The following is a 27,892-nucleotide window of genomic DNA, read 5'->3' as shown; positions in this document are numbered from 1 at the left end:
AGAAAAGCAACAACTAATACCAGCCCCAGTCCTGCTCAGGAACAGCTCACATCTCAGGCTGGGCCCTGCTTCAGTGGCGTGCACTGTTGTTTGCAAAATGGGGCTACAGCCTCGCGTAAACCATCACACAGCAGGGTCTCTAAAAGACCGCTTGGGGAGGAACACTGGGTGGTGTGGCGCGGAGCGGCAGCGACTCTGGGGTGGCCTTGGAGCAAGCTGCCCTGTGGAATCGAGAGCATCCGTCACCACCCCGGGGAGGGCCGGGCCTGGCTGCATGGGCCCTGCGTCCTTTCCGCCAGGGATATGTCCCTCCCCACACCTCCAGCACTTGGGCCGGGTTACCCGCAGGCCCGGTTCTGGCTGCCCTGCCCAAGTCTGAGGCCTGCCGGGTTTTAAGAAGCCACGAGTGAAGATGGTCTGAAAGCCACTTCTAAGCCCCCTCCCACTGCACCCATCCTGTTCCTGGCTGATGGACAGCTGTGCCACGGGATGTGGCTGGGAAGGGGCGGGGCAGCGGGGAGGGGGCGTCTGGTGGCTCCTGGGACCACTTCCTCCCGAGACCCTAGGACAGCAGACCCGAGACCAGAACGCTCGTGCCTGGAGCCGCCGCTGCTGGGCGGCAGATCTGCTGGCACCATCCCACAGCCCTCAGCTCTGAACGTGGAAGCCAGCAGGCTGAGCTGAGGCCAGGGCAGGCCTGTGGGCAGCAGGTGTCCTCCCCGTTTTCAAAAGGAAAAGGAGGCGGCAAGAGGAGGAGCCAACAAGAAGTGAGTGGCAAGGACACATGGAAGGAAAAGGACGGGCAAATAGAGAAAAGGGGGAGCTCCTGAACAGACTGAGAGGGCCTCCCAGTACCAGCCCCACTGTGGCCCCAGGCCTGCCTCTGAGGCACCCCGAATGAGCCCATGCCCTACCCCCGCGCTCTACCATGTGAGAACACAGATACACACATCTGTACCTCACACACCCACATGCTGTTGGGGACTGAATCATGGCCCCACAAAAGGCCTGTGCAAGTCTGAACCCCCAGTCCTGGGGACACGAACCCTTTGTCAATAGGCTCTGCGACGCTGGTGTCAGCTAAGCGAGGCCAAACGGCTGGAGGGCAGGCCCTCGTGCATCTGACTGCAGTCCTTGGACGCAGGAAAATTTGGAGACAGCCAGGAGAAAGCAGGGGAGGAGACAGGGGACAGCCAGCCACGTGACGGAGGCAGAGCTGGGTCAGCGCCAGGATCGCAGGCTCTGGAGCAACCGCGGCTACCACGTCTTGACGTTGGACTTCCAGCCCCCAGTGCTGTGAGCCAGCCAATCCTCTGTGGTGTTTGTCAGAGCAGTTCTGGCAAACGAGGACACCCCACATGTAAGTTCTTCCCCCCACCACTCCTGTAGGAAGATGTTGTCATCACTGTTTGCTGTGCAGAGATGTTCAGCGATTTGCCCAGTGCTGCACAGCTGATAGGTGGCAGGTGGCACGAGCCCAGCCTGTCCACCGCCCGGTCCTGCATGGCTGCCTCCCTCCGGAGCCAAGCAGCCCCACTCCTTTTAACTTCTTCACGGTACCCGGGCCTGCAGGCTGCCACCCCCTCCTCCGGGGGTCTTCTGGGGATCTGTTTCCTGGGGAGGAGCTGGAGCACACAAGCCCTGAGGTCGCGTAGCCATCTGACCTCCTCTGGCTTTGGGCCGTGGAGCTCTGGGCCTCCCTGACTTGTCTGACTCTCTCCCTTGTCCCCTTTCTGCTGGCAGGTTGGGGGGACCATGGCTCCCATGCTCCCTGTGGCCACCCCAACAGCCCGTGGTCCCAGCTCCCATCGACACCTCCAGGGAAGCCGGGGTGTGGCACCCCAGAGAGGTGGGTGAGCGCCCTTCACCTGAGGCACTAATGCACCTGGCCCTAGAGCCGGCGCTCACAGCGCTCCTTTACGGGGTGCTCAGTAGGGATCCCCCCCGCCCACAAGAGCGAGTGTACAAACCAGGATCAGAAGACCTGGGACAAGGAGGCCAAGAACTCACGCAGGCGGCAGGGGCAGGCGCAGGTGTGCGCCCACTCTCTCCTTCCCAGCTCTGCGGACCAGCCTTCCCCAGGGGTTGCAAATGCTCGGAAAAGCCACAGCAGGGGGCAGCCAGGTCCGTGGCAGGTGGTCAGATGTCAGACTCTGCTGGGCAATGGGCAGGTTCCAAGTAGTTTGTTAGAGAAAAGTCCCTGGGCACCACGAATGTCAGCTCACGTGGTGCCTGGGCACAGGCCCTGCACTTTCCAGGCTGAGTTCTGGGCTCTTCCCACGTGCACAGGGATTGCCCTGACTCAGGTGTCCCCTAGCCCCTCAGAAAGCCAGGGCCCAGCCCTTCCTTGCAGAGCCCCAGAGCCCAGGCTATCAGGGTGGGACTCAGGCCACCGACTCCACCCCAGGGCTCTGGCGCAGATCCTTCAGCGCACGACTTCCCAGGGCCCTTAACCTTCCACGTGCCCTGCCCTGCCATGGCCTGCAGGCACCGAGGCCAGGCAGCGGCCCACGTCTCCTTGCTCCCGGGCTCACTCCGTGCTCCTGGAGGCCAGCCTGGAGCCATGAGGCAATCTACACTTCTGGGCAGAGCCCCACTGCACCCTGGACTTTTCAATGGTTTCTACCCAAGTGAGGACAGGAAATGTCTCCAGTGATGCCAGTGACGTTGCTCCAACTTGTGGCTAATAAAAATATAATACCATGCTAAGTTGCTTTTATTACCTATCTGGCTTATTGGCTAATAAAACAGGCTCAGCATTAAAAATGGAACGGAAGCTATTCACTGCACCCAGAACTCAGGGGTCAGGGTGCCTCCAGAAGTCACCCAACTCTGTCACCTTTCCAGCCGTTTTACCACTTTCAGTTTCTCCAGAGAAGGAAAAGTCCACTTGTTTGCCCACTATGAATGCATAACTGATCACTCTCCACTTTGCAAAGTCACAAAGCCCAATGCTCAGGAAAAATGAAATGGCTCACAGGAGCACAACGCAACAAACGGGACCCGGAAGTGAGGGTGGAGGAAGGAGAGTCGGCACAGGGCAGCCCTCCTCCGGGCTCCCGAATGGGCCCTGCCGGCAGGGCAGGGCGGGAGCATCCACGAGCACATGTGCCAGCGGCTCCAGGCTGGGGCCCAGAAAGCCTGGACCCTGGGCCAGGTGCACTGGCCTTAGGGTACCTGCATCTCTTCTTTGGAGGAAGAAGGGACACCAGGTCGGGAGGGGTCCGACGGGGCGGAGAAGGCGCACTCCCCAAACAGAAGCTGCGCTAACGTCTTGGCTGAGACAGCGCTGGGTGTTCATGGGGGACCACCGGCCCCTTTGGAACGGAGAGGATGCCACGAGCCTGACCCCCCTTCCCCCCCTCCCCCGACGCAGACGCAGGCCCGTGGGAGCAAGCCCACCCTGACGAGACCATCCTCACCACACCGGGCTCCATCCACCTCAAACCCAGCAGAGGCGGGCGGTTATTTACACCAGACCAGGAAAGAGAGGGCCAGGCCACAGCCCCCGGCAGCTCAGCGCCTCCTGGGTCCTGAACCAAGAGCGCCAAGGTGGCAGGTCACGAGGGCCAGCCCGCTCCCCAGGCTCCTGCTCCCGCTCCATCCCTGCCTCCCAGTCCAGCTCCCGGCCTCGCGAGCCTCTCTGGGAAGGAACCCACGGGCGTCACGCAGATGGAGGCTGACCTGATGCCAGAGCTGGAGCTGCCAGCTCATCTCATTCCAATCAATACCCAAGATCAGCGTTAGCACAACGTGGGGTGGAGGCGAGTGCCCAGAGGTGTCACTGCAGTGAGCAGCGAGGACCATCTCAGAGGTGGCACAGACAACACGGCTACGGTTTCCTGCCAGGGTCTAACACTGCCGACAGGTTAATCAGGGGGTAAACGTCTGCCGGTCCCCACCCCCCATCTCTTCCTAAAACCACTGCCCTCGGCCCTGAGCTGAAGTCCATCATAATCCAAATGACAGCAAGGCCAGGCATTTCTTACAGTGACCGTGGGGTGGGCTCCTGGGGTGGAGGCTCTGATGGTGCACAGGAGGGGAACAAGCCCTGCTCTCCCCGACCTGCCTTCTGATCCAAAGCCGAGATGAGAAAAGCCCGGAGTTGAAGTCCTCTCTCTTTGAACAACACTGAGAAAGCAAGGACACAAACCCACTCCTAAACTGGCATCCCTCGTGGGGTGGCCGGGAGAGGACTGGGAGGCAGGGGCTCCCGCAGCCCCTCCTTGCGCACCAAGGCCCAGGGTGCCCGGTGGTCTCCGGGCAAGCAAGGGCTTACCTGGGCCATCTTGGCGAGGTCCAGGGAGGGCCTCTGCTCTTGGGCCTCCTCGGGGCGCCGCCGCTTGACACCGACCTTCTTGTCGTTAAGGACACATGGTTGGGAGCGGCTGCGGGAGAGCCCACTGGGGCGTCGTGCCAGCTCTGGGGTTGAGGCAGGGGTGCTGCTGGCGGAGGGCGGACAGTATTCCGAGAAGGAGAACTGCTCGTGTGAGCAGGAGAGGGAGCGCTGTGTGTCCAGCCAGCAGCCTTCCGCCGGGCTTGGCTCGGGGCTCCAGGCATCGCCTGCCTGTCCGTAGGTGGCCGAGCCTGGCACCCCTTGGCTGGGCTGCCCCCCAGCCTTGTGGTGGAAGCCCGCCTGGTCACAGGGCGAGGACAGCACGTTGGCCCGGGAAGGGAGGCTGAAGCTGGAGCTCCTCTGCATGGTGCCGAAGCCATTGGAGTAGCGCTGGACGCTGCCCCCACTGTGACACCGTCGTTTTTCCACGGGAGTCCAGACTTTGGACCCCAAGGGCCTCCAAGACGTCCGGCAGCTGGACATTTCGTCAGAGAAGGACAGTGACCGGCACTGGCGCTTGCTGGGGGGCGCAGAAGGGTTCCCGTTATGGTCGCTGAGGCTGAGGTCTTGGATGAGGCTGGTCACTGCACAAGCCGTCACCGTCTCCCGATGCCACAGGGGGCCATCTGGACACTTCTCCGGCAGGCACTCCCAGATGCTGGCGCTAGGCTGGTCAATCTGCAGAGGACACTTCCTGTCCAGGTCTCGCCATCTGTCATTTTCTGGTTTGCAAATAACAAAGAGAAACAGGATGTGAGACGGCCTTCCTGCCAGCCCTCTATCCCACACTAGCTGCCAGTTTCAACATGGGGCTGTAGAGCCAGGAAGGCCCTTCGAAACCATCTACTCCAACCTCATTTTACAGCCGAGAACTGAGACTTGGAGGCAGAGGAGGGAGTGAGTCCCATGGTGCTGAGCTGGAAGCAGGGCGCAGCCTAGAGTCTGGGCAAACCCCTGGGATCCCTCTATATTTTCCTTCAAACCTAACACACCTGCCGCCCAGGAAAGTCCAAAGCAAGATTTCCCACCCGAAATGCTTTAGCTTTTGCTGGTGGGAAACCATCCTCTCTATCCTGTCCTGGCTAGGAGCAGAGTCGGGGCTGTGTGACCACTGAGTCCCTACCCAGCATACGGTCACTCCTGGACTGGGACTCGATGACCTGGCAGAAGACCAAGGCCAAAGAGAGTCTTTGGGAGTTCAGATGGTCAAGGTCGATCAGGGCTGGGGGGTGCTGCCAGTGAGACCTTCTCATCTGAATTCCATCTCTAAAGCACTGGCTGATGACTGAAGGTAGATCTCTTATTTACGTCCTATCCCCAAAAATGCTCAACAGCAGGCCCAACAACAGCTGCCCATCACTAAGCCCTTTCTGCAGGCTCACGGGATTTCTCACTGAAGCTGAGCACATTTAAAGCCATTAAAAACCAGTCTTGGGGAAACGGACTTGGCCCAGTGGTTAGGGCGTCCGTCTACCACATGGGAGGTCCGCGGTTCAAACCCCGGGCCTCCTTGACCCGTGTGGAGCTGGCCCATGCGCAGTGCTGATGCGCACAAGGAGTGCCCTGCCACACAGGGGTGTCCCCCGCGTAGGGGAGCCCCACGCGCAAGGAGTGCACCCGTAAGGAGAGCCGCCCAGCGCGAAGGAGGGAGCAGCCTGCCCAGGAATGGCGCCACCCACACTTCCCGTGCCGCTGACGACAACAGAAGCGGACAAAGAAACAAGACGCAGCAAAGAGACACAGAGAACAGACAACCGGGGGAGGGGAATTAAATAAATAAATAAATCTTTAAAAAAAAAAAAAACCAGTCTTGGGCTGTACAGACTTAAGGGTACAAGTTAACTTTACACAGTCAGGTCTCTACTTGAATGCGTGAATAAGTTGACTCCGCTTAGAAATGCTGACTTTGCACTTGGGCATTTATTTTAGTGAAGCACACAGTAAGTATTTGTTGTTTCACTATTATGGTATCAGGCTGGAAATTTTAGGAGATGGAAAGATAAATTTGACATAGGCTCTTGTATTTAAGTTTACAGTACAAAAGCAAAGTTAAGAAATAGGCTGGGCTGCCAGGAACTAACACGTTAGCACTTTTTCTCCTTCTTAACTTACATAAACCTATGAACTGTACAAATGCAAATACAGAGAAAACTATGGCTTATGGGTCCATAGGATAGAAGTGAAACCTGAACTGATATGCAGCAGGGGTTTAAATGCACCCCAGTTCTCACCACAATGCGGATCATTCACTGAGCAGTCCCTGTGGGCCAGGTAATCCGCACACCTCCCCTGCCCCGAGATACCACACTGGACAAGATAGGGAAACCGAGGCTTGGGGAAGTTCAGGAATAAATGGCCCTGGGGTATATATTAACAAATGGCAGGACTCAAACCTGGCTGTTCTGACCCCAAAGCCTGTGCTCTTTTCACTACACTACAGGGTTGAGGGGACCCACAGGTGATCCTGACACTGGCCCTGCCCTCAAGGACTTTACAAGATGGGCCATAGGGTCAGAAAATCACAAAGTCACCTACATGGGTGCTCCAGATGGCAAGGGCTGCTAGTCTATCAGGCCCTTCTCCCAGGGCCATGGGGGACATGCCCAAGATTGACCTGAGGCTGACAGGTTCAAGGGGAAAATGATCCATGTGAGCCCAAAGGAAAAGCTAAATCAGGGTTAAAGGTCACATGCCTTCCTCTCAGACACCTGACCATGGTTCACATGACATGCAGACCGAGGGGCTGGGGCCCCGGGTACCCAGGGGAGGGACCCCGAAGCTGGTGGCACTAGAGTCCAGACAGGCCAGTGGTTAAAAGCAGGGCTGTCCCTGATGGGCCACATCACTCCATCTCTGAAGCTTCCCAGGCCCTGACACAGCAAGTCTCTACATGTTCACTAAGTACAATCTCATCAGACTATTATCAGACTATCTTTTTGCCAAATAGCATGTTGTTCAAAATGTCTTCACTACCCATGGAAATTACTGCCCTCGAGTAGTCACCATACTATTAAAATGACTTCAATTAGACATTAGTCAGCTGCTAAACTGTTCAAAATAAAATAAAATTTTAATACAGTAAAAATTTAAAAATGTAATCACTGAGTTAAGGCGGTCTCTACTATCTGATTTAAAAGAGGGACAATTATCCTAAGAAAAAAGTGGAGATTTATATATGATGGCTTTCATCAAAATGATATGAGTGGGAAGCGGATAGAACGTCTGCCTACCACATGGGAGGTCAAGGGTTCAAACCCAGGGGCTCCTGACTGGTGTGATGAGCTGGCCCATGCGCAGTGCTGATGTGCGCAAGGAGTGCCATGCCACGCGGGGGTGTCCTCCGCATAGGGGAGCCCCATGGGCAAGGAGTGCACCCCATAAAGACAGCTGCCCAGTGCGAAAAAAGTGCAGCCTGCCCAGGAGTGGCGTCGCACACACGGAGAGATGACGCAGCAAGATGATGCAACAAAAAGAGACACAGATTCTGGGTGTAGCTGACAAGAACAGAGGCAGACACAGAAGAACACAGTGAATGGACAGAGAGAGCAGACAACTGGGGGGGAGGGCACAGGAGATTAATAAATAAATAAATTAATTAATTAATTAAATTTTAAAATATGAGTGGGGACCGGATGTAGCTGAAGTGGTTGAGCGCCTACTTCTCACGTACGAGGTCCCAGGCTCAATCCCCGGTACCTCCTAGAAAAAAAAAATGGTATGAGTGACAGTCAAATGGCAAAAACAATTCAAATGCCTTATAGTTGGGAGCTGGTTAAACTGGTTAAAGAACTTATTAACAACATGGAACATGGAAAATAGTTTTGAAGAATATTTAACGATGTGGGGAAATGCTTATGATTTAATGCTAGCTAGAAAAAAAATAGGATATAAAACTGTACGTAGAGTATGGTTTTTAATTAGCAAACCATGCATGTTATATGTGAATCCAGAAGAGGAATAAACCAAAATTTCAATAGCTAGATGATAAATATCAGGGTTTTATTTTCTCCTTAACAGTCTACAAATTTCGCTAAGGAAAAGTATTTTACAAAATTACAAACCACACACCTGCTTGTTAAGAAATGAGGGGAGGGGGAGAGACAAAGCCCGTGACCCCTGTGCCCTGACTTCACTCGGGCGATGACCAGGAGGGCTTGTCCTTTGGGTCTTTCAGTTCCTGGAGAAGAAAGCTGGCCACCAACTTCTCTTCTCGAAGCGGGCACTACGGCGCGGCTGGATGGGCACGCCGTGGGCTGAGGAAGGAACCCATGCCAGCCGCAGGACGGGGGGGGGGGGGCTCCCAAGACGGCGCCTGGGGCGCTGGTTAAGGAGCCCGGGGCTCATTGCTGGCTGTGTCTCTGCCAGGCTTTGGGAGAGCAGTGAAATGAAACGGGCTTGAGCCTAGCCTCAGGGCACTATGCTTTCGTTCCCTTTTTATTTTGCTGCCCTGGAATTTTCCCCATCTCTAGGGAAATCATGAGAATAAAGGGGAACGGGGAGTGAGTTGGGCTCAGACACCGGGGCTCCGGCCGGCAGTGCCTTTCCTTTCCCGGGACCGACCCATGAGATCGGTGCTTCTGGACCCAGGCCTGGGGGCCTCCCTGCTCCAGTCCAGCCCCCTCACTGGCTCCAGAGAGCGTTTTCCGAGGCACAAGCCTGCTGTGGTCTACAGAAGGCACTATGGCGTCACCGCCCATGATTTCTTTGTTGTGGGGAGGATCAAGTCAGCTCACTGTTGCATAAGAGCACAGTGTGACTGCAGCGAGCTTGCGGCTCCCCCAGTCACCAGCGCTCTCGTGACTTCCCACCTTTGCCTGGACGTCACTCTCCTCCCTCGTCTTCCACCAAAAGCCGCTCACTCACCACTAAAGAATTGACTCAGACATGCCCTCCTCTGAGGACAGGCCCTCCCCAGATCACCGCTCCTGCTCCCACAGCTCTGTGCCCAGGCTTTCAATCATACTGCACTGGTGAGGCTGCGTATCACCTCCTCACTCCAGCGTCTTTTTCTCCAGCACAGGGTGTGGCACAGGGCAGGCCCCGGTCTGTGGCGGGTGGAGGAAGAGACGACAACCAGCAGGCAAAAGCTGCACAGGCGGCCGCAGGGGCTCACCTTGTTGCCCTTGCCTTTTGTTCCCGGCCCAGGCAGCCCTTCCTTGGCGCACTCTGCCCCACCCAGGCCAGGGGTGGCCACGTGGGGAGAGGCCAGGAGCCTGGCTGATGGACAGTCACATCTAAGAGACTCCGGAAATGCCAAGCCCTGCCCGAGGCCAAGGGCTGCCACTGTGTGTCAACCCCAGCAGAGGACCACTTACTCAGTCTGTGGGGCAGATAGCATTTTAATTGTTTCTATCTTTATCGCTCAGAGAAGTACGATATAAGAGAAGTAAAAACAATTGAGGCTATATTTAGCCCTTGTATATTCCCCCTTTGCCCAGGGAACAAAGTGATTTGCTGGGTCAGGTCACCAGACAAAAGAAACAGGAATAGAAGCTCATTTTTAAAGGCAAACTGCCCCGAGCATTAGGCCCCGGCATCACACCCACACAGCGCCTCAGGAGCGCTCTGAGGAGAGGGTACGGATGCCCCCACCCCTCCTTCAATAGCCCTTCTGCACAAACAACTGTAACTCTTGGAACATGACAATGGCCACTGACGTGGGGAGTCTGCCGTGCGGTGACCACATGGCGTGGTGGAAAGGGCGTGGGCCTGGCTTAAGCCTCAGCCTCCTCGCCTATCAAGACAGTAACCACCCTGCAGGGCTATCACGGCCATTACCAGTAGGTGCCCAGTGTAGGGCCTGCTAGGAACTAGAGCAGGCTCTCCAGAATGGCAATGCCCATTATCGTGACTACCAGCACTGGAAAAAGCTCTTCTTTTTGAGGCTGGGCTCTGCTGTCGCTGGGTAAAAATTACTGTGGAATCCGGCTGGGATGAGATCCTGTATTTTCTACAGGATTTCTCAAAGTGTGGTTTTGAGACCACCTGCATGAGCATCTTTGGGGGTGTGTGTTAAAATGCAGATTCCCAGGCCTCATCCTTGACTTGGTAAATCAGAACCTCCCGGGGTAGGAACCCACATTTTAATTAGCTCCCCAGGTCACACTATAGCAAAAAATGTTGAGAACCACTGCTCCAGAGCACAGGCCGCACAGAGGCCTTCGTTCTCAAATCCTTGGTCAGGCGGCAGGTCCCAGAGACCACGCACCCACACCCAGGAAGCTTCCAGAGAGTGGACGTGTCTGGTCTCTACAAATCTGGATTCAGACCATCACTTGAAAGTCGGTGCTTGTTACTGCTGCTGCTGTTTGGTCAGTTCCGGGAAGCATGACGGGGGAAAAGAAAACTTATCTCTTAATACTTAGAAGGCCACCTTTCACAGCACCCGCAGTGCCTCCCCACGGCGCCGTCATGTAAAGAGGATGCGTGTGAAACTGCCACCGCCCCTGAGAACACGCTGGGGCCAGAGGACGTCCTGGCTCACAGCTGGGAAAGCCTTGGTACCGGCTGGCTAAATGCTACCCCATCTGACTTTCTTTAACCTTCAGGACCCATCTACAGCTTCCCATCTCCTTCCCTACCTTCCCAGTTTGAAATTATATATGACAGTGTGTGACGTTTGAGTGGGTGGGTGGCTGAGTATGCACGGACGTGTGATAAATGTGTGTGGTGTGACTGTAAGTGATGAGTGTGTGAAAGCGTACATGAGTATGTGGTATGTGGTGCATGTGCATGTATGAGGGCGTGGTGTGAGCATGACTGACTGTGTGGTGAGTGTGTGTGGTGTGTGAACACACACAGGGCTCTGCCTACAGACAGCAGGGAAACCAGGCACACGCCCTCATGCCACCATTGGACTGGGTGATCTCCGAGGCCTCTTCCAAAGCTGAGGCTCAACAACAACTGAGCTAGCAGTTTCTCACTTCCTGAGAGAAGGTTCAGGAGGTTCCGGAGAACACAAATCTCCAGACCCACCCTCCTAAGTCCTCCATCTTGCAACCCCTTGACGAAGGAGGGCAGAAGGCTGCTGGGTGAGCAGATCCTAGAGCTGTAAGAAAGAAAACGCTCAGAGGAACATGACTAGCATTTGACCTCAAATGTTCTTGTTTGTATTTCTGCCCTTGAACTTGAAGGAAAATTCTCTAGGGGCCCAGATCCCTGGGGGACTATGTACCTTCTCATGTTCAGAAGGCCTGGATAGCTGAACTCTATGCTGTGTTTCAGATGCTGCCTTAGAGCAACATAACCACAACAGAATGTGGTTTCTAGAAAAGGTTAAGCACCAAAAGCACAGACCCAAGACACAGGATTCTCGCCACCTTCCAGACCTGGCCGGTGAACCTCCAGGCAGAGCCCCCCTGGCTGACTCATTTTTGGATTTCACACCTGTCTACTTGTGCTGATGCTGAGGATCTCTCAGCTGCCCTGTGGCTAGGGCTCTGCTGACTTGGCCTCGGGCTGCAAGGAATCTATGCTTGGTTTGGGGGTAGACGCTCGCCCAGCCTTTCAATAGCAAACCCAAGAGAAGTCACTGAAGGGTCTTTCTAGTAGCTAGTTTTTGCTAAACTGATCTTAGGAAAAGTGCACACAGGGTTCAAACAAATAAGTTCATACCCATGAGATACCCCACAAGGGTGTCCTCTCTTTTTAAACGGACTTTGGAGCCCCGGCCCCCTGGAGCACCTATCTCCTTATGCCACAAGAATGGAGACTCAAGTCAGAGCTTTGTAGGAAGAAAGCGTTCTCGGGCTCTGCCTTCCTGGGCCTTGGTCTGCTGGTCCTATCCTCTCACTGCTGATGGATCCTAAGATGAGGTTGTGTCTTGGGTTCAGGGACAGTGACACAGGGCTCTGGGAGAAGCAAGGCAGGCAGGTAAAAACAAAGACCTCATCCAGAGCAGTTAAGAGGCAGGTCTATGGGGCAGGTGTGTGGCAGCTGCTGTTAACTGCGGGGATCCTGACAGCAGAGAGGTATAAAAGAACACTGTCCCCCCATCTGTAAAGGCAGGGTAGACTAAGGACACTCTGGCAGCCCTTTCAGCTCTGACCAGGCCCTCTTACTCCAACCCCAACCCCAAGGAACCTGGAAATTGGAAGGGAAAAGCTAGTATTCACAATGGCAACAAACACCCTGCAGGGGCCTAAAGCTGTCTTATCCCTTCCCTTTGGACTCCATTCCTGTTTGGAGTGTGCTCAGAGCACGTGAATCTAGCAGCTGCTTGTTTCATCTCTATACTGATGTGCATGGCAGAGCTGGGCACCATTATACAGATGAAGAAACTGGCAGTGGGCTGCTCACAGAGCAGATGGAGAGCTAGACAAGCAATTGTCAATAAATGCTTATTAACTGTTAATTAACTAACACCCCATGGGGATCCTGCCTGAAGCTGGGACCCAATGCTGGCGGGGATCGGGTGCCCACCGTGTACGAGGCATGTTACACATCTTACTAGTCCTCATGTATGCCCCCTCTTACCGGAAGGGGAGACAGAATTCCAGAGAGGTGTCTTGGCTCATCCGTGGACATAAAGTTGACAAACAACAGCAGAGCCCAGGCTCTAACCTAGTCTGCGAGTCCCAAGGTCATGCTTTTGCAGTTGGGCCAGGCTGCCTCCCAACTTGACCATCATCCCACAGGAAAGGGTACCTGGCATCGCATCAGGGGTGGGGGCTGGCTGGCAGTAGCCATTCCCTATCCTCTGGCATAATCATGGCCCCCTCTCCATCCCAAACAGGCCAATCTGAGTGAGAAGGCAGTCCAGGAGGCTTCCTGTTCACTTTGGGCAAACAGCCATTAGTAGCAAATACATTTTCAATCTACTTCCATTCTGTACTTTATTCCAGAAACTGCCTGAAATCAATGAATGGTACAAGGAGAAGTTTAAAAAAGCACTCTGTATGGGCAACCCTTAGACTATTTTAGACGGTAAAAATCACACCTATGCATATGCATATGCTGACATACATTTTGGAAATGAAAACGAGTCTTACTCCAGTCCGTGTTAATATTTGGCTTATTGGAGGCAGCCCTGACCCAATGGTCATATTCAAAATGGCTGTCCCTGAAAGATGGAAAAAGCAGCAGAGACAGAAACTGGCACTGAGCTGTTCGGGTTTGGTTATTGTTGCTCACTTTGTTTCCTTCGTTTGTTTGTTTGTTCTAAGAAACCAAAAACTCTCAACCTCCAAACGGCAGCTTTTTCATACAAGGTACAGTCCACATTCCACTTTCAAAGACAAACAGTGGCTGAGTTAAAGACCCAGAGCTACCAAATCTAAAAGCGAAATCTCCCAGCTCTGCACAGCTCCCTCCACACAGCCAACTCGTTTACCTTGTAGAAATTAATCCAGAAAGTGCCCCAGGGAACAACCCTTTCATGTATAGTGTAGACTTTTAACAGCCGAGTAATTAAACACTGAACGTGAGGGCTTATAATTAAAATGCTGACAAACCTGAACGGTAGCAGCAACACAAGTAGGCCTGCTGTAAAATTTTTACAATTCCTTTTTATACATAATGTATGATCCTTCTGCTCAAGTTTCTTCTACGATCTTTGCCTGTGAAATAATTTACATTAATAAATAATTTATTACCATAACTCCTAAAGTAATTATGGGTTTCCATCCAATTTTTTTAGCATATGAATTGTTTGTTCTCTGTCCATTGATTTGTATTTACAAGGCTCTTCCTAGTAGCCTTTTGAAACCATTGGTACAGCATTCACTCTCTCACAGATTATTTGATTTCCAGGCCTTCTCGCCTGAGCGGTGGGGAAAATGGAATGTGTAATGTCCATTGTCCCTACAATCCAGAACTCACTTAATGGCGGCAATTAGCCGAGGCTAGTGAATGAAGCCTGCTCCCGCCCTACTTGCCCTGTTTCCCTGACAAAGATTGAACGAGTAACCCGTGACCTGCAGCTCAGCGTGAAGGAGCCTTCTCTCTGCACATGGCGGGGTCCCCCGAGCTGCACACATGAGGATTCACGGGTGGCCCGACCTTCCCCACACAGAATGATGCTCTCGGACGCAGTCCCAGCCCCTTCCCGCACCCTCTAGAAATCACAGGCCAGGAAAACGAGGGCCATGCCCAAGAAGCTGCCACCCGCACGCTGTTTTGGCGTCACGAACACAACTACCCGTGCAGAGGGCTCTTCCCCAGAGAAGCCGGTGGAGAGGAAATTCCAGGTCAGGAACCAGAGGTGTGTAGACGACAGCCCGGGAAATCAGAAGGAAAACTGAGAGGCAAAAACTTCACTCTCTGCTAGAGGGGATGAGATGGGGCAAGACAGGCTCCCTGCTAAGGGGTGCGGCCTGGACGGCCAGGGCAGGCGGCTCAGCTCCACGCCATCCGGCCCAGCGCCCACCCACACCTCAGACTGGCTTTGTTCTCTCCGACCCTTTGGAAAAGCACAAAACCACTTCTTTGTATCAGATTCCCAAATTGGGGTGGGGGACAGGCATGGGGAGAGGCCTGTAATCTGGTTCCTAAAGACAGAGCTTGAAGTATTAAAAAAAACAGAAAAGAAAAGAGAACCGACTACACTGAGCAGAGCACTTGATTGCATAAGTAAGAGGTTTTCTCTGAGGCCACACAGAGGTGGCAATGCCACTTGAAAGGGGGACATTTTAAGACGTGCCAGGCTGGCACTCCTTACCCTAATACAACTACCTGGATTTCCTTAAGAACATTTGGGAAACTTGAACTTGTCTTGGCTCCCCACTTGGATCCTTGTGTGGAAGCTTAGGAGTAAAACAAACCCTGAATCCCAAGGGCCACGCTGTCCCCAGTTCTCACAGGGGAAGGCCACGATCAGGCCAGAACTTGAGTCCTTTATCTCCAGGAGACAGGCTGGGGGTGGTGGTGATTATAATAATATGGCATTTTATCTTGGCTGAGCATTGTCTGGCCTGGGAGAGGCCCCCAACCCTCCTGACAGGTCCTGCCGGGCCCCGGGGGTGCCATCATCCCCACTATTGAAAAGCAGGCACATCTAAGATGAAATCTCACTGCCTGGGGTCCACTCACAGTCCACGGCACAGGCTGGCTTCCACTTCCAACAACAAACAGTGGCTGAGCTAAAGACCCAAGGCTACATAAACAAACTGGTGTAGTCACACAATGGAACGTTATGCAGCTGTAAGAAGAAATAAGTCGTGAAGCATTTGACAACATAGATGAACCTGGAAGACATTATGTTGAATGAAGCAAGCCAGACACAAAGGGACAAATACTGTATGACTGCATTACTATGAACTAAATATACTGTGTAACCTATTGTATGAGTCCATGTATATAAAATGCACATATAAATCAATGTACAAAGATGAAATTTGATTAGTGGTTATGTAGGGCTGAGGAAGACAAGCTAAGGGGTATGCAGTTATTCTTTCTGGAGTAATGAAATAACTCTAAAATTTTTTGTGATGATGAATGCACAATATTGTGATTATACTAGAAGCCACTGATAATGCACTTTGGGTAAATTGTATGGTATGCGAATATATCTCAATAAAACTGCTAAATAAATAAATAATTGTGCAAGAATAGCCAGAAATGGCAGCAATGTACAGCAGGGGAAACAGAGAGAGATTGAGAGGTGAAGAATTTTGTTTGTCTGGTTTTTATTATTATTATTATTATTGAAATAATGAAAATGTTCTAATAATGATTGAAGTGATGAATATACAACTATGTGATTATACCAAATGCTGCTGAGTGTATGCTTTGGATGAACTGGGTGCTTTACTGATATGTATCAATAAAATTGCTTTGTTTAAAACAAAATAATTTTTTTTAAAAGACTCAAGGCTACCAGGGATCGCCAAGCATCTTGCCTCAGCAGGTGCAGGCAAGGGCACCTGCCGGGTGTTGCTAGCTCACCAGGTAGGCACTACATTTTTAAGATAAGAGAACTGCAGCCCAGGAAGATGGGGTGGTTTGCCCCTATGCCCCAGAGCTCCCAGTGTTGGCACGCAGGGTACACGGAGCCTGACTCAGAGGGAACCAGCTTTTCTCAGACTTGCCTCCTCTAGAGGGAAACCTCCTGGAGGGCAGGGGCTGACTTTCTTGACTCTATCCCAGCAGCACGCCTGACACAGGAGGCACCCCATCAACCTCTGTGGGAAACAGCACCGAAGTGAGCATGGAAAGCCCCGGGAACACACTGCCAGGCAGCCCAGGGTTTTACTGAACTGAGGTCAGGGCTAAACATGAGAGAGTGAGGGAGGAGCAGAGGAGAGGGTGACAGGGCTGCCTGGACCACCACCGCCAACGAGTCTGGCAGGCCCTGGGGGAGCAGGCAGGCGGGTTCTGCAGAGGGAAGGTGCAGGGAGGGGGCCAGGGCCGCTGCCCGCAGAGCCGCTCCGCACAGAGCAGGGCTGGGGGCTTCACCTACAGCACACCGCCCCGCACTCCGGGGGTCCCAGCAGTCTTGGCTGTGAGGTCTGCAAGGGGAGCGTCTCCCCAGGCCTCCCTCCCCGGGGCCTCTACCCTACCTGGGGCCTGTGGACCTCCCTCCACGAGGGCAACCTGCTCGCCCACCACAGTGCTCCCTTTGGGTGTGGGGTCGTCTTCAGGGCAGCAGGGTGTCCACTCAGGTCCTCACCCTCTTTCTGGCCCATAGTTAACGGAGCACTCAAACGTTACCTCACAGAGTCCTCACAGCAAGCCTACCAGGTAGGTACTATTGTAATTGCCATTTCACAGATAAGAACACTGAGGCTTGGACCAGTGAAATTCCTTTCAGAGAGACTACCGAGCCTTAAGACTGACCAGCCCACCGCAAATCAGACCTCCACCTCAGGGCTTACACATTGCAAATGCCAAGGAAGCCTAGCGCCTGGGCGGCCTTGCAAGGGAGGCCAGACATTTCAAACACCCAGGTTAACAGTCTGGCCCAGTTTAGAGCTCAATAACAGCTGTGTTGAGGGGGCGGGCATGCACGGGAGGCCCCTCTCCTTCCTGGGCAGAGCAGAGGCAGCCTACCAGGGGACAGGCCTGGACACAGGTGGGGGAGGCGGGCTCTGGGCACACGGCTGAGGCGCTGGAGTTTGCTGGAAGCCGTTAACCACCAAGGGGGTTTCGATCACACCCTCTGTGGGGACAGGCCTCGGAAGTGTGTCGCACGGGAAAACCAAAGAACCAGGTGGTCTCCTGTTTCCATTTCCTCTGGGGGGTGGCATCAAGAGAACCCCCAGGGCACTCCCACAGCACAGTGGATGAGACTGAGAAGAAAACAATCTTCCCCTTCCCTGCCACCTGGGTCCAACGCTGACTACCTCCATTTCCCCATTTGTGAAAGGAGCACTACTGCCCCTGCCTCTGTGACTGCTGGCAGAGCGCACAGCTCATGCATGTAAGGAGCCCAGCCCAGTGCCCGCCCACCCAGTGCACAACAGGACGCATCCTCCATCACCGTCTTTTCTATGGGCACCACATCTAAAGAATACTAACGTTGCACACAGAGAGAAGGGGCAGAGAGAAAAAGGCAAGGGCAAAATTGAAATCTGCAAACCCAGAGTGGCTCTCTAACCTGAAGCAGACATTATGGAAACTCATCTGGCAAGGTGGCCCCAGAGGGGTCTCTGCCCAGCCTCACGGAGAAACAGCGAAAGGAGAAACCGTGCAAATCACCTGGTACAGAAAGAAGTCAACATAGTCAACAGTCATCTTTTCTGCCCCCCTTAAAAATAAACAGTAATTCACACTTGCAGGGAAACTTCAGATCGAGGCAGCCTTTCTGGAAAGCATGTCAATGACATGAATCAAGAACCTTAAAAATATTACTGCCCTCTGGCCCTTCTCTTCCACTCCTGGCAACTGTCCTAAGGAATAATCCAAGAAGCAGGCAAAAGACTCATACCCTTAGACAGTCATGGTTCCCTGTGGAAGCAAATAAGAGAAAAGAGCCCTTCAACCCAATAACAAAGAAGGGGTTAAAGCATTACACTTTGATCCATCCACACAAGGCAGTTATTAGAGATTCATTAAAATGCATGGAGTGAACAATTTTAATGCTGTGGGAAAATCATGTGGCTACAACCAAGGGAAAAAGACATCAACCATCTAGGTATATTTTTTTTATATAATTTCATGTCATTATGTGTTCATCATGGACTTGATTCTGTTAAAAAAAATGCAAAGAATCTGCAAATACACCCAAATAGTAACAGTGGTTATCACTAAGTACTGAGGCTATGAAAGATTTTGACTTGCTACTTTATATCATGGTACATTTTCTGACTTAAAAAAACAGACCAGGTATTACTATAACAGATGCTCCCATTGGTATCGCTGGAAATTAAATGTGTAAACCACATGCCCGGTGCCTGTCCCCTCACTCAGCCCCCAGCACCACAGGGGGGTCAACAAAGCGGCTCTCCCCTGGAATGTACGTCCAGAAGGTGCTTTCGGCATCTCACCTGGAGGACTCAGGCCCTGGATGAAAGGACTAGAGAAGGACTGCCGCCGATGCCTCGGTTACTTACCCATAATTCCACAAGAGAATAGTGTAGGTCCTTGACTCATCTTCTTTGGCGTGTGCTGAAAACAACCAGAAAAGCTATTCACTTCTTCAGGTCATAAGAAGCACGTTTCACCTGACTGCACCGATCACTCCCCAAGACACAATTACAGGGGTAACTGCCCTTTGCCAACATCAGAGCAGGGAAAAGGAGCAAAAAGTTATTCCACTTAAGAGACAACTGCACATAATTAGGCAGGGACTCTGGATCCAAAGTCTCCAGTGAGTGGTGGAGTCTGTCAAGTTAATGGGTTTTTAACAACACACCAGAAAGCCCCACGCCTCCTGACAAGAGGGGGTTTTTCCATGTCAGCATGAGGAGGAGGCGCAGAAAGAGGTAAGCTGGGAAATAGTGGAACAAGCTTCACGGCCCAGGCTGGGAGAGGAGGGGACTGCCCCAGTGACACGAAGAACCGCAAGTGAAGAACACAGGGTCCCACCTCCCACCCCCAGAGCCCCTCCCTTCCAGATGCAGCTTCTCTATGCAGCTTCTCTATAGAGAAGCTGCGCCGAGTAAAAGCTCCGGGGGCCAGCCTCTCTGCAGGCTGTTCTGTGGCTCCGACTGACAGGGCCTCCCGAGGCATTCTCTCTGAACCGAAAGAGAAACTCAAAGGTTATATTTGGTCTCAACATAACAGCTCTGACTTTTGAACTCCCTGGCACCCTATTTCCATGATGGCTTCTCTTTCCACTGTACACATTCTACATCTTCCCCCAAACTCCATGTCCAGCATCAGCTGAACACAATGGCTGTCAGGGACAGATGGGCTGATGAAGCCTCTAGAAGGACCAAGTCTCGGCCATGCAGAACAGCAAGTACAGAGAATTCTGGGGGTTCCTTGTGCTCATCGAGGCCCTGGTCAAGAGCCCTCTTCTGCCCAGTCAGGGCTCAGGAGGAAGGGGTTTTGCCTCAAGCATTCCAAAGACACATTTGCTCAGTCATTTGACAAACATGTACGGGGTGGTGCTGGGGGTGGGGGGGGGCACATGATGGTGACAAGCAGCCCTCCTGATCCAGGGGAGGCAGCCTATAATGACAGCTCTGCCTCCCGAGAAGAACCCCCAACCCCCCCCATGGCAGGGACACATGCAGCATCTAGACCAAGTGGACAGAGCCCAGACCCTGGTTCTTTAAGCCTGGAGAACGCAGGTGTGGCTGACTCGGGAACATCTGACCCACCCAGATAAGAGGGTGGCAGCGCCTGGCAGCAGCTCCCACCCCCACCCCCAGCCACCCAGTGCGGAAACCTCTGCTCTGGTTATCGAGCGCCAGTCCTGAGCCAGCCAGGGGACACAGGTGGAGAAGGGCCCGCCCTGGCCTTCTGGCAGTTCATATTTCAAAAAGACAAACCATTACACAGTAGAGAAACTGGGACTGGAAAGGGGAGCCCGGAGCTGGGGCGGCACCCAGCCCCGGGCGAGTGTGCTTTTTAGGGGGAGAGGCTCCCTAGAGCTCACAAGGGCTAAGTGGGTGGGACACCCCCCCCCAACACCCAATGCCATGGTGACGTAATCCATCCAATCTACAGCCATCTGCAGAATCTCTAGAAAAGAGTTAAAGCTGGCTGCACTGCCCCTCCTAGCTGATACAGACCACCAGCTGAAAGCTCACGCCAAGGCCACCAAACCAAGGGCAGTGACAACCACACGAGGCCTGCACCTGTGGGCTCTGCCACCACGGTGAGGGCTAAGCAGCAGCGCCAAGCCCCTGCTCCATTGGGAGCATGCAGCACAAAGAAAATGCCCACAGGGGAGCCATGGCCCCCACCCCTCAGGACAGATTGGAGTCCCCAGAAACCCACAGCAGGGTGGAGGCAGGGAGAGCAGAGGTGGGCAAGCGTGCTGGAGCAGCCTCCGCCCAGCTCGCAGCAGCACGCAGGGCTTGGAGTTTCCAAGGCCAAAGCAGGAGAAGCAGCCTGAGGCTGGCAATCGCTGACAAAGCAGGTGCTGGATAGAGGGGCACCTCAGGGCCCTCCCCGGGAACATGGGCACCCCAGGAACGTGGGCACCCCGGGAGAGGTGCCAGAGCTTTCAGCACCTGGGGGTTCCCTGGGTCTCATTCACCCCTTAGCTGCTCACTAGGGGCTTACCAGCATGCCGGATGCAGGGAGACACTTGGGGTGGGCACTCCCATCATTCACCAGCTTGAAGCCACAGCCACGGCCACAGAAACCCACAATGAGCGTCCTAATGGCTCCCCTGCCTGTGCCTATGGCCCCGTTCTCCATTCTCCACCCAAAACCCAAAGCCACCTTTTTAGAGCCGAGATCAGACCATGTCGCTTCTCCACTCAGAGCCCTCCAACGACTTCCCCCAGCAATCAGGTTCCCATCCGGGCCTCCCCACCCCACCCCAAACCTACCAGGCCCATGCCAGCAACCCAGGCGCCCTCCTCGACCTCGCCTCTGCCTGCCTGCCCCTCCTCACGCAGGCTGCCTGGCGGGGAAAGGCCAAGGTCGCCTCCACCTCGGGCTCTCTGCACCTGGATCTTCCCAGTGCAGTGCCACCCACCCCAGTTCCTCTAGCACTTTGCCTTGTTGCGCATTCGCACAGCACTGGCACCGGTGCTTATTTTCTGTGAGAACCTAACTTCTTGGGGAAAGAGCTGCTGCCTCGCTCCTCAATAGCCCCTGGACACAACAGGCACCAAGGGGCTGGTCAATGGCTAACTTGAGGCCTCCTCACAGCTCAGCTCGCCTTGCTCCCACTTGCCCAGACACCCGTGTCGGCCAGGCTAATGGAAATGGATTTTCTCTGGGCTACCTCTGAGGCCTGCACAAAATTGCTGGGTTCCTGCAGCATCGAAACTCAGTGAGGAAGTAGAGATGGCCCTAGCTGGGAGTCAGGCTCCACCACCAGCCTCTAGTTCTGCACCCAAGGGTGCAGGCGACCAGTGCTGGCTCAAGGATAGACAACTTGAGGCAACAATTTCTCCCTTTCCCCCTGTTCTAGATGAGCCATGCCCCTGCACCTCTCCATGAGCCTGTGAAACAGCTCACATGCCTGGTGCTCATAGGCCTCGGGGTGCAGCAACCCCTTCTTATGACAGCACCCTGCTTTTGCATTGGGGCACTTCACCCTCCCTCACAATCTTGGTGGGACTGTGGACAGAGATGCCTCAATCTCCTTTGGCCAAGGGATGGGCTAAGAATTAGAGCTGGCCAGCAAGACGCCTGCTGACTTCTGAGTCGGGGGAGGCCCTGAGCTCACCCGTTAGCCCCCACTGCCATGATCTACCAAGCTGCCCTGTCCAGGCCCTTTCTGGGGCCTGATTCGTCAGCTCTCCTCCAGTTCTGAGCTCTCGCCATTCTTCTCTGCTGGTGTGAGTTATCAGCAAGAGGCAGCCTCTGCTGCTAACAGCCGAGGAGCCTGGACTGGCTTTGCCCCAGCCTGCAGCCATGTGGCCTTCTGGGCTCCCCCTCCCGTGAGGTGGCCGGCAGTGGCCTGGCTGGAACACGGTACACTCAGCAGCTCCACCGCGTGGCAGGACCAGGCACACTGACCAGCTGGCAGGTTTCACTGGGTCAACTCCACACTCCCAAGCAGCACCACAGAGCTTCCGTTTGCTTCCCAGTGCAGCCAGGATATCATAAAAGCCCTGCTGGTTTGTGCCATTTCTGCAGCCAGGCTTTGGAGCCCTGCAAACCGTCTGCGCCCAGTGCAGAAGGACTGGCAAACCCTACACGGTACAGTCCAACAGGGCCTGGGGAACGCACTCAGCCCTCTGCGTGCAAGACACCCCCCGGCTAGTGTTTGCAGCTAAGTACAGACAATATGCAAATCTCCCCTTTTGAAGTCCTACTATGAAGCCTTTGGTTCTGAGTCCTTCCCAAGACAAGGCCTCGTCTCTGGAAGATTCCCCAGATCTGGAGAGAAGGTTTTTGGAATCAGAGCCTCCAAAGGAAAGGCACAAGCTGGAAATCAAATTGAGGCTTCAGGGGCCATCTGCCTGACTAAAGAACGAAGTCCTGACTTGAGACATAGCTAAGGCTCTGAATGAGGAACGAGCTTCCTGGGAACTTTCCTACGCAGATTACTGACTAAAGCAGCTCCCTCCTGCTGGCACAGACACAGGAGCCACAGTGCAACGTGGAGAAGCTCATGCACTGCAGGAGAAGGAGGGGTACTCGAGCCTCGGAAACCAAACTCGGTAAGATCGTGGCAGTGGAAAGCAAAAGGGAGAGCCAGGCACCGGCGAAGAGAAAGAGGAGCTGAAAGGGGAATCACGCCTGGGGCGGAGGCTCTCAAAAAGAGGCAGGCGTGAGGGGCCCTGGCTCCCGAGGCTGCAGGCCGGGCGTGGCATGGGCAGGCCCCTTGGCACCTCTGCTGGCCCAGGGGAGCAGTGTTCAGATGGCCCTGGCCCTCCGTGCACCTCGGAATTCTAACCTCAGGCGCTCTGGGGCCAGGGCTGAGGCAGGGGGCCCGCAAGCCTGAAGGACAGCGAGAGCCGGGGGCCCAGGCCTGATTCAAGGCCTGGCATGGCCACCAACTCTAAGACAGGCAAGCACCTTAACGCTAGCATCCTAATCTGTCAAGCGCAGACAGGAGTACCTGCTCTACCTACCTGGGGAGCTCCTCCGAAAACCTACCGTCAGTGGTTGTGGGAAAATACCCTGAGGCTAGGGAAAGCGAGGCCCTGGTGGCTGGCCAGGAGCAGCCTCGCCCCAGCTCCCATAGGTCCCCAGCCTTCAAAGAGGCTGGAAGACTTGCCTGGGAGCGGAGGCCGGGCCTGGCCCAGGAAGGTGGTCACTCTGGAAACGAGCGCGCAGGCCCCTGGCCTGAGCGTGGGCGGCGGGAAGGAGCTGGGGGAGAGCAGTGCTCCTGAGGTCAGCCGTCTGGGCTGCCTTCCAGCGGCAGCTAATGTTAGAACACTTCAAGGAAGGGCCCTCTCGGCGGAGGAGGGTGCCAGGGCCGAGCGGGGAAAGGGGAACTGGGCCGGGCTATGGCTGCCCGTGGTGCAAGCAAAGCCAGGGCCGGGGCATGGCCTGCACCCGAGGTTCTCGCTCCCTGGGTCCACGCGGACCCCCACATCAGCGAAAGGTGAACGGCGGAAGCCTGCCAGTTCTCTTGCCTCTTTTCTAGACCTCTCTGGGGGGGGATGGGGGGGGCAGTAATGCTATTGGAGCATTCAGGCTTTTTAAAAAGTGGCAACAAGAGAGTCACCACCTGGCCCTGAGGAGGGCGGGGAGGAGGGGCAGGAAGGAGGGAGGGCAGGGAGGCGGGCAAGATGGGCAGGGAGAGGGGAGCCTTGTCACTCCCCACACAGGCCTTGGGGCACGGGGAGAGAATGCTCCTCCAATGTGAGGCAGGCCAAGCGGCCCCCAGAGCGCTGAGTGACTTTCCTGGCATTTCTTCTCTCTCCTCTCTAACTGAAGCATGAGCTTCAGAGGCCTGTGCCCCTGGGGACTGTGCCCCGACTTCCAAAGCCGCCATCCTCTCTTCCAAATCTTAACATCCCCCTTCTGTTATCTTTTTAGTCTGATTAGAAAACAAAAGAGAAATTATTTTCCGTCTTTCCTGTTGTTATCTTGATGGTATTTATGTGAGGATGATGTTACCAGTTTAGGAAGCTGAAGCAAAACCCGCCAACTTCCTCGGAGCCTCGGCCGGCTGTTGAGAGCTGCTCTCCACGCCGGTTCACCTTCTCCCCCCTCAGGGACGCCCACTGCGAGGACCTGGGGTGTCCCTCTGCCCCGGCACAGTCCCGTCTCTCCCAGAGGCCTGGGGAAGCCCGGAGAGACACGGGTTTCGGGAATGGAGCGGCCCAGGCGGGAGGCCGTGCAGGGGGCCGAGGGCCTGGCCCGAAGTCTGGGTCCCGGCGCCTTCTCACCAGCGGAGTGACCCAGGCAGCCCTGCGCGCCCTGAGCCACAGCTTCCTGTCTGGGCGACGGGGCAGAGGCCTCAGCGGGGTGGCGGGAGGCTCCCAGGAGCGGAAGGGTGTGACAGCGCCCCTGTAAGCGCAGCACAGGCGACGCCGCCCCCTCCCGACGCCTTCCGCCTGCCGACCCTGGGCTCCCACTTGCCCGAAGCGGGCGGACAGGGCCCCGCCACGTCTGAGTACAAGCCAGTGGATAAGAGAGCTGCTCTTCAAAGGAGCCTCTCCCTCCTCCGTTCCCCCACATAGTGAGGTGCCTTCTGGGGGCCAGGGAAGGGAGGGGAGGGCAGGGGGAAAACCAGATGGGCCCAGGGCCAGGGCTGGGCTGGCCTTTGGGGCCTGGGTCCGGAGCAGCAGCAGGATGCCCCAAGGAATGGAGGGGCGTGTGGGAAGAAAGCAGCAAGCATGCCCGCGAGGGAAGGGCCCCAGAATCCCTTTCAGTGAGCCTGTGTTCTCCCCTCACCTTTTTCCTTTTTTTTCTGGAAGACCAGTTTTCCCTGCCTGGCTAGGGCCGGAAGGCCACGCTCCTCCTGGCAAGCACTCGGGCAACGACACTTCCAAGAGTGCTCGGCAGATCCCGGACCCATGTGCCCTGCCATCAGCTCTCGGTCCCTCCCTGAAAAGGGACTCAGGGGCAGTGGTGGCCGCCAGGGCCAGCAGCACTGCTGGAGCCGGATGGGACCCTCCCTCGGGCCCTGCGGACAGTCCCTCACCCTGAAGTCATTCCGCCTTGGTCAGGGCTACTCTAGGCGGGTGCTTCGGATTTCACCAGGGACAACGGCCACCAACATCAGCAAACAGAGCAGCTCAGTCACCGCTCGGCCTCGGTCTGGCACAACACCCAAGCTACAACCAGGCCGCGTGAGAACCCAGGTGAGCCGAGGACCAGGCTGCAGCAGCCGTGCCTGCCTCGCTCTGCCAGCACTCACTGCGCCCTCTCCCACACTAGGCCCTGGCTCCAGGCACTGGGTTGAGCAACAAAGCAAAAGAGATGAAATGTCTTGCCTTCACAAAGCTGGAATTCTACTGTGGGGAGTCATTCGACAAGCCAGACAGAGAGGTAAAGGTTAGAAAGTGGTAAGGGCCTCTGGAGGGAAAGATGGGGAACGTGGACAAAGTGGAAGTGTGGGTGAGGTTAGAACTAAATTTTATAGCAAGTGGCCAAAGAAGGAAGGAAGGGAGGGAGGGAGGGAGGGAAGGAAGAAGGGAGGGAAGCCTGCTGAGGGTAAGTATTTCCAGGCCGAGGAAGAAATGCAAAGGCCCTGAGGCAGGCTCATACCTGGCAGGTGTGCGTAAGGCCAGTGTGGCTCAGGCAGCATGATGGGCGGCACAGTACAGGTAAAACCAGAGCACTCAGTGGCCAGAGCATACAAGGCCTGCACATCCTAGCAATGCTCCTCACAAGACATGAAGCTGGTAGAAGGTTCTGAGCAGAGGAGGGAGAGTATCTGACTTACATTCCCTCAGCTGCTGGCCAGAGAACAGACTACAGGGGGCAGAAGCAGGGGGATAGTTACAACAGTTCAGGTGAGAGGGGCCAGCAGGACTGACAAGGGTGAGAGCAGTGGAGAGGGTGGGAAATAATCCGATTCTGGCAAAGATTGATATGTAATGTATTAAAGGCAAATGGGAAAGTCACAGCGATGGGCAGGAGAGCTAAATGGTCAAAGCAGCTCTAGTACTTGCTGCAACAACCAAAGCAGTACCCTGGCAGTGCTGGGGAAACAGGGATGACAGAGCCATTCCCTGCCCTGGAGGGCTCACTGGGAGGCTCAAGTGACAAGCAGCACCACCGCCAGGTTTAGGTCAGGTGAGGGCTGGAGGGTTTGCGGCCCAGCGCCTGGAGTGGAGCTGGTGGGAGGTGAAAGGCCGAGCCAGGGAGGCAGTCGCTGCCCTGCTCCAAATCTCCACTGCCTCGATTGTAAAATGAGGAGAGTGGACCCCACTATCTCGAAGCCACCTCAGTTCATCCTCCAAGGCCAAATCCAGCGTCCCTGCTCTGAGGTTCCCCCTGACGCCTACGCCAAGCTGGCCAGCCACCTCCACAGCCTGCGCTTCACTGGGTTTCATTCACGGGGCGCTATGAATGGGACCCTGCAGCACTGTGATAGTCGTATCTGCCCAGACTACCCTCCTTCCAGACCGAGAGATCCCCAAGGGCAAGGGCAAGGCCCAGCTCCGACACAACAGCTGTCTGACTTTGTCCCACCAGGGCCAGACACGCAGAAGGGGCTCCGCTGAGGCCTGTGGCGTGAAAGCCGGTCTCGCTGGCTCCTTGAGCGGCTGCCGCCCAGGCTCTCTGCTCTCAGTTTGGTTTTCATTGGCCTGGGATCGGGGACGGGAGCCCAAGGGTGCTTCGTGCGGGTTCTCGTAAGGTGGTTCCAAAGGGCTCCAGGCTGGGCTGGGCTGGCGGACAGCCCCACACTGACCACGGAAGCTGCAGTTCTGGGGACTTACCCACTTGGAAAACCCTCCACAGGACCGGTGATGTGGGCACGATCTTCCTGCTCCTTCTGGGGAGAGCAACCTGGCTTACTCCTGAGGAATTCGAGCTTGGAAGAGGGTGGGGTCAGCTGAGGGGACTCAGCTGTTCGAGGCTGCTTGGCTCCCAGTCTGAGAAGGCCCAGTTATCTGCCTCTCTGCACTGGCCCACCACGCCACGCATGCTGGAAAACCCTGGCCAAGGACGGAGCCGAGGTGCCACTTTGGCCGCCAGACTGCACTTTCTCTCTCCATCGACCCCCACCCGTCACAGTCCTGAGACAGCAGCCCTCACTCTCCACTTCTCCTTGGAGGTATGGCCTTATCTCGGCCCCCACTTGGGCACCACCCACTTGTGGAAACGGCCCCCCTTTACAGGGTGGGGACTCGTGGAATGCCGGTCGCAGGCCGGGCTGAGGCAGCAGAACCATGCCTGGCATTGCTGACAAGGGTGGTGGCTCCCACTCCTCACTCACCAGGGGACCCCCCGTCTGGGCTGGGCCAGGTCCTCCTTGCAAGTATTTATCAAGGCGCTAGGCTCGGGTCCCGTCACGGCAGCCCGGGTCGGCCCACTGAGCTCTCCTCCCAGGCACTTGGCACCCCTTGGCTAAGGCTAGACGCTCATCCACTGCCCGTGGGTACAGCAGGCCTCCGAGAAGGCCGTCAAAGACACACA

The 27,892-nt window shown here is 55.2% G+C and overlaps 1 protein-coding gene across 4 annotated transcripts in view; it reads right to left on the bottom strand.

Moving 5' to 3' along the window:
• Positions 1–27,892, bottom strand: part of FAM53B (family with sequence similarity 53 member B) — a 114,351-nt gene that overhangs the window by 45,040 nt on the left and 41,419 nt on the right. For 2 of the 4 annotated variants that reach the window (XM_004446655.5, XM_071215639.1), the window contains exons 3-4: positions 18,826–18,880; positions 4,280–5,058 (exon numbers count right to left, since the gene is read on the bottom strand). In XM_004446655.5, coding sequence (XP_004446712.2) covers positions 4,280–5,058; positions 18,826–18,880 — 834 coding nt within the window. Of the gene's footprint in view, positions 1–4,279; positions 5,059–17,870; positions 17,972–18,825; positions 18,881–27,192; positions 27,534–27,892 lie in introns of those variants that run through there. The other 2 variants (XM_004446656.5, XM_004446657.5) reach the window with 2 other exon arrangements.

This window comes from Dasypus novemcinctus, chromosome 6 (genome assembly GCF_030445035.2).
Source record: "Dasypus novemcinctus isolate mDasNov1 chromosome 6, mDasNov1.1.hap2, whole genome shotgun sequence".
Lineage (NCBI taxonomy): Eukaryota > Metazoa > Chordata > Mammalia > Cingulata > Dasypodidae > Dasypus > Dasypus novemcinctus.
This window is presented reverse-complemented; position numbering and strand designations above follow the sequence as displayed.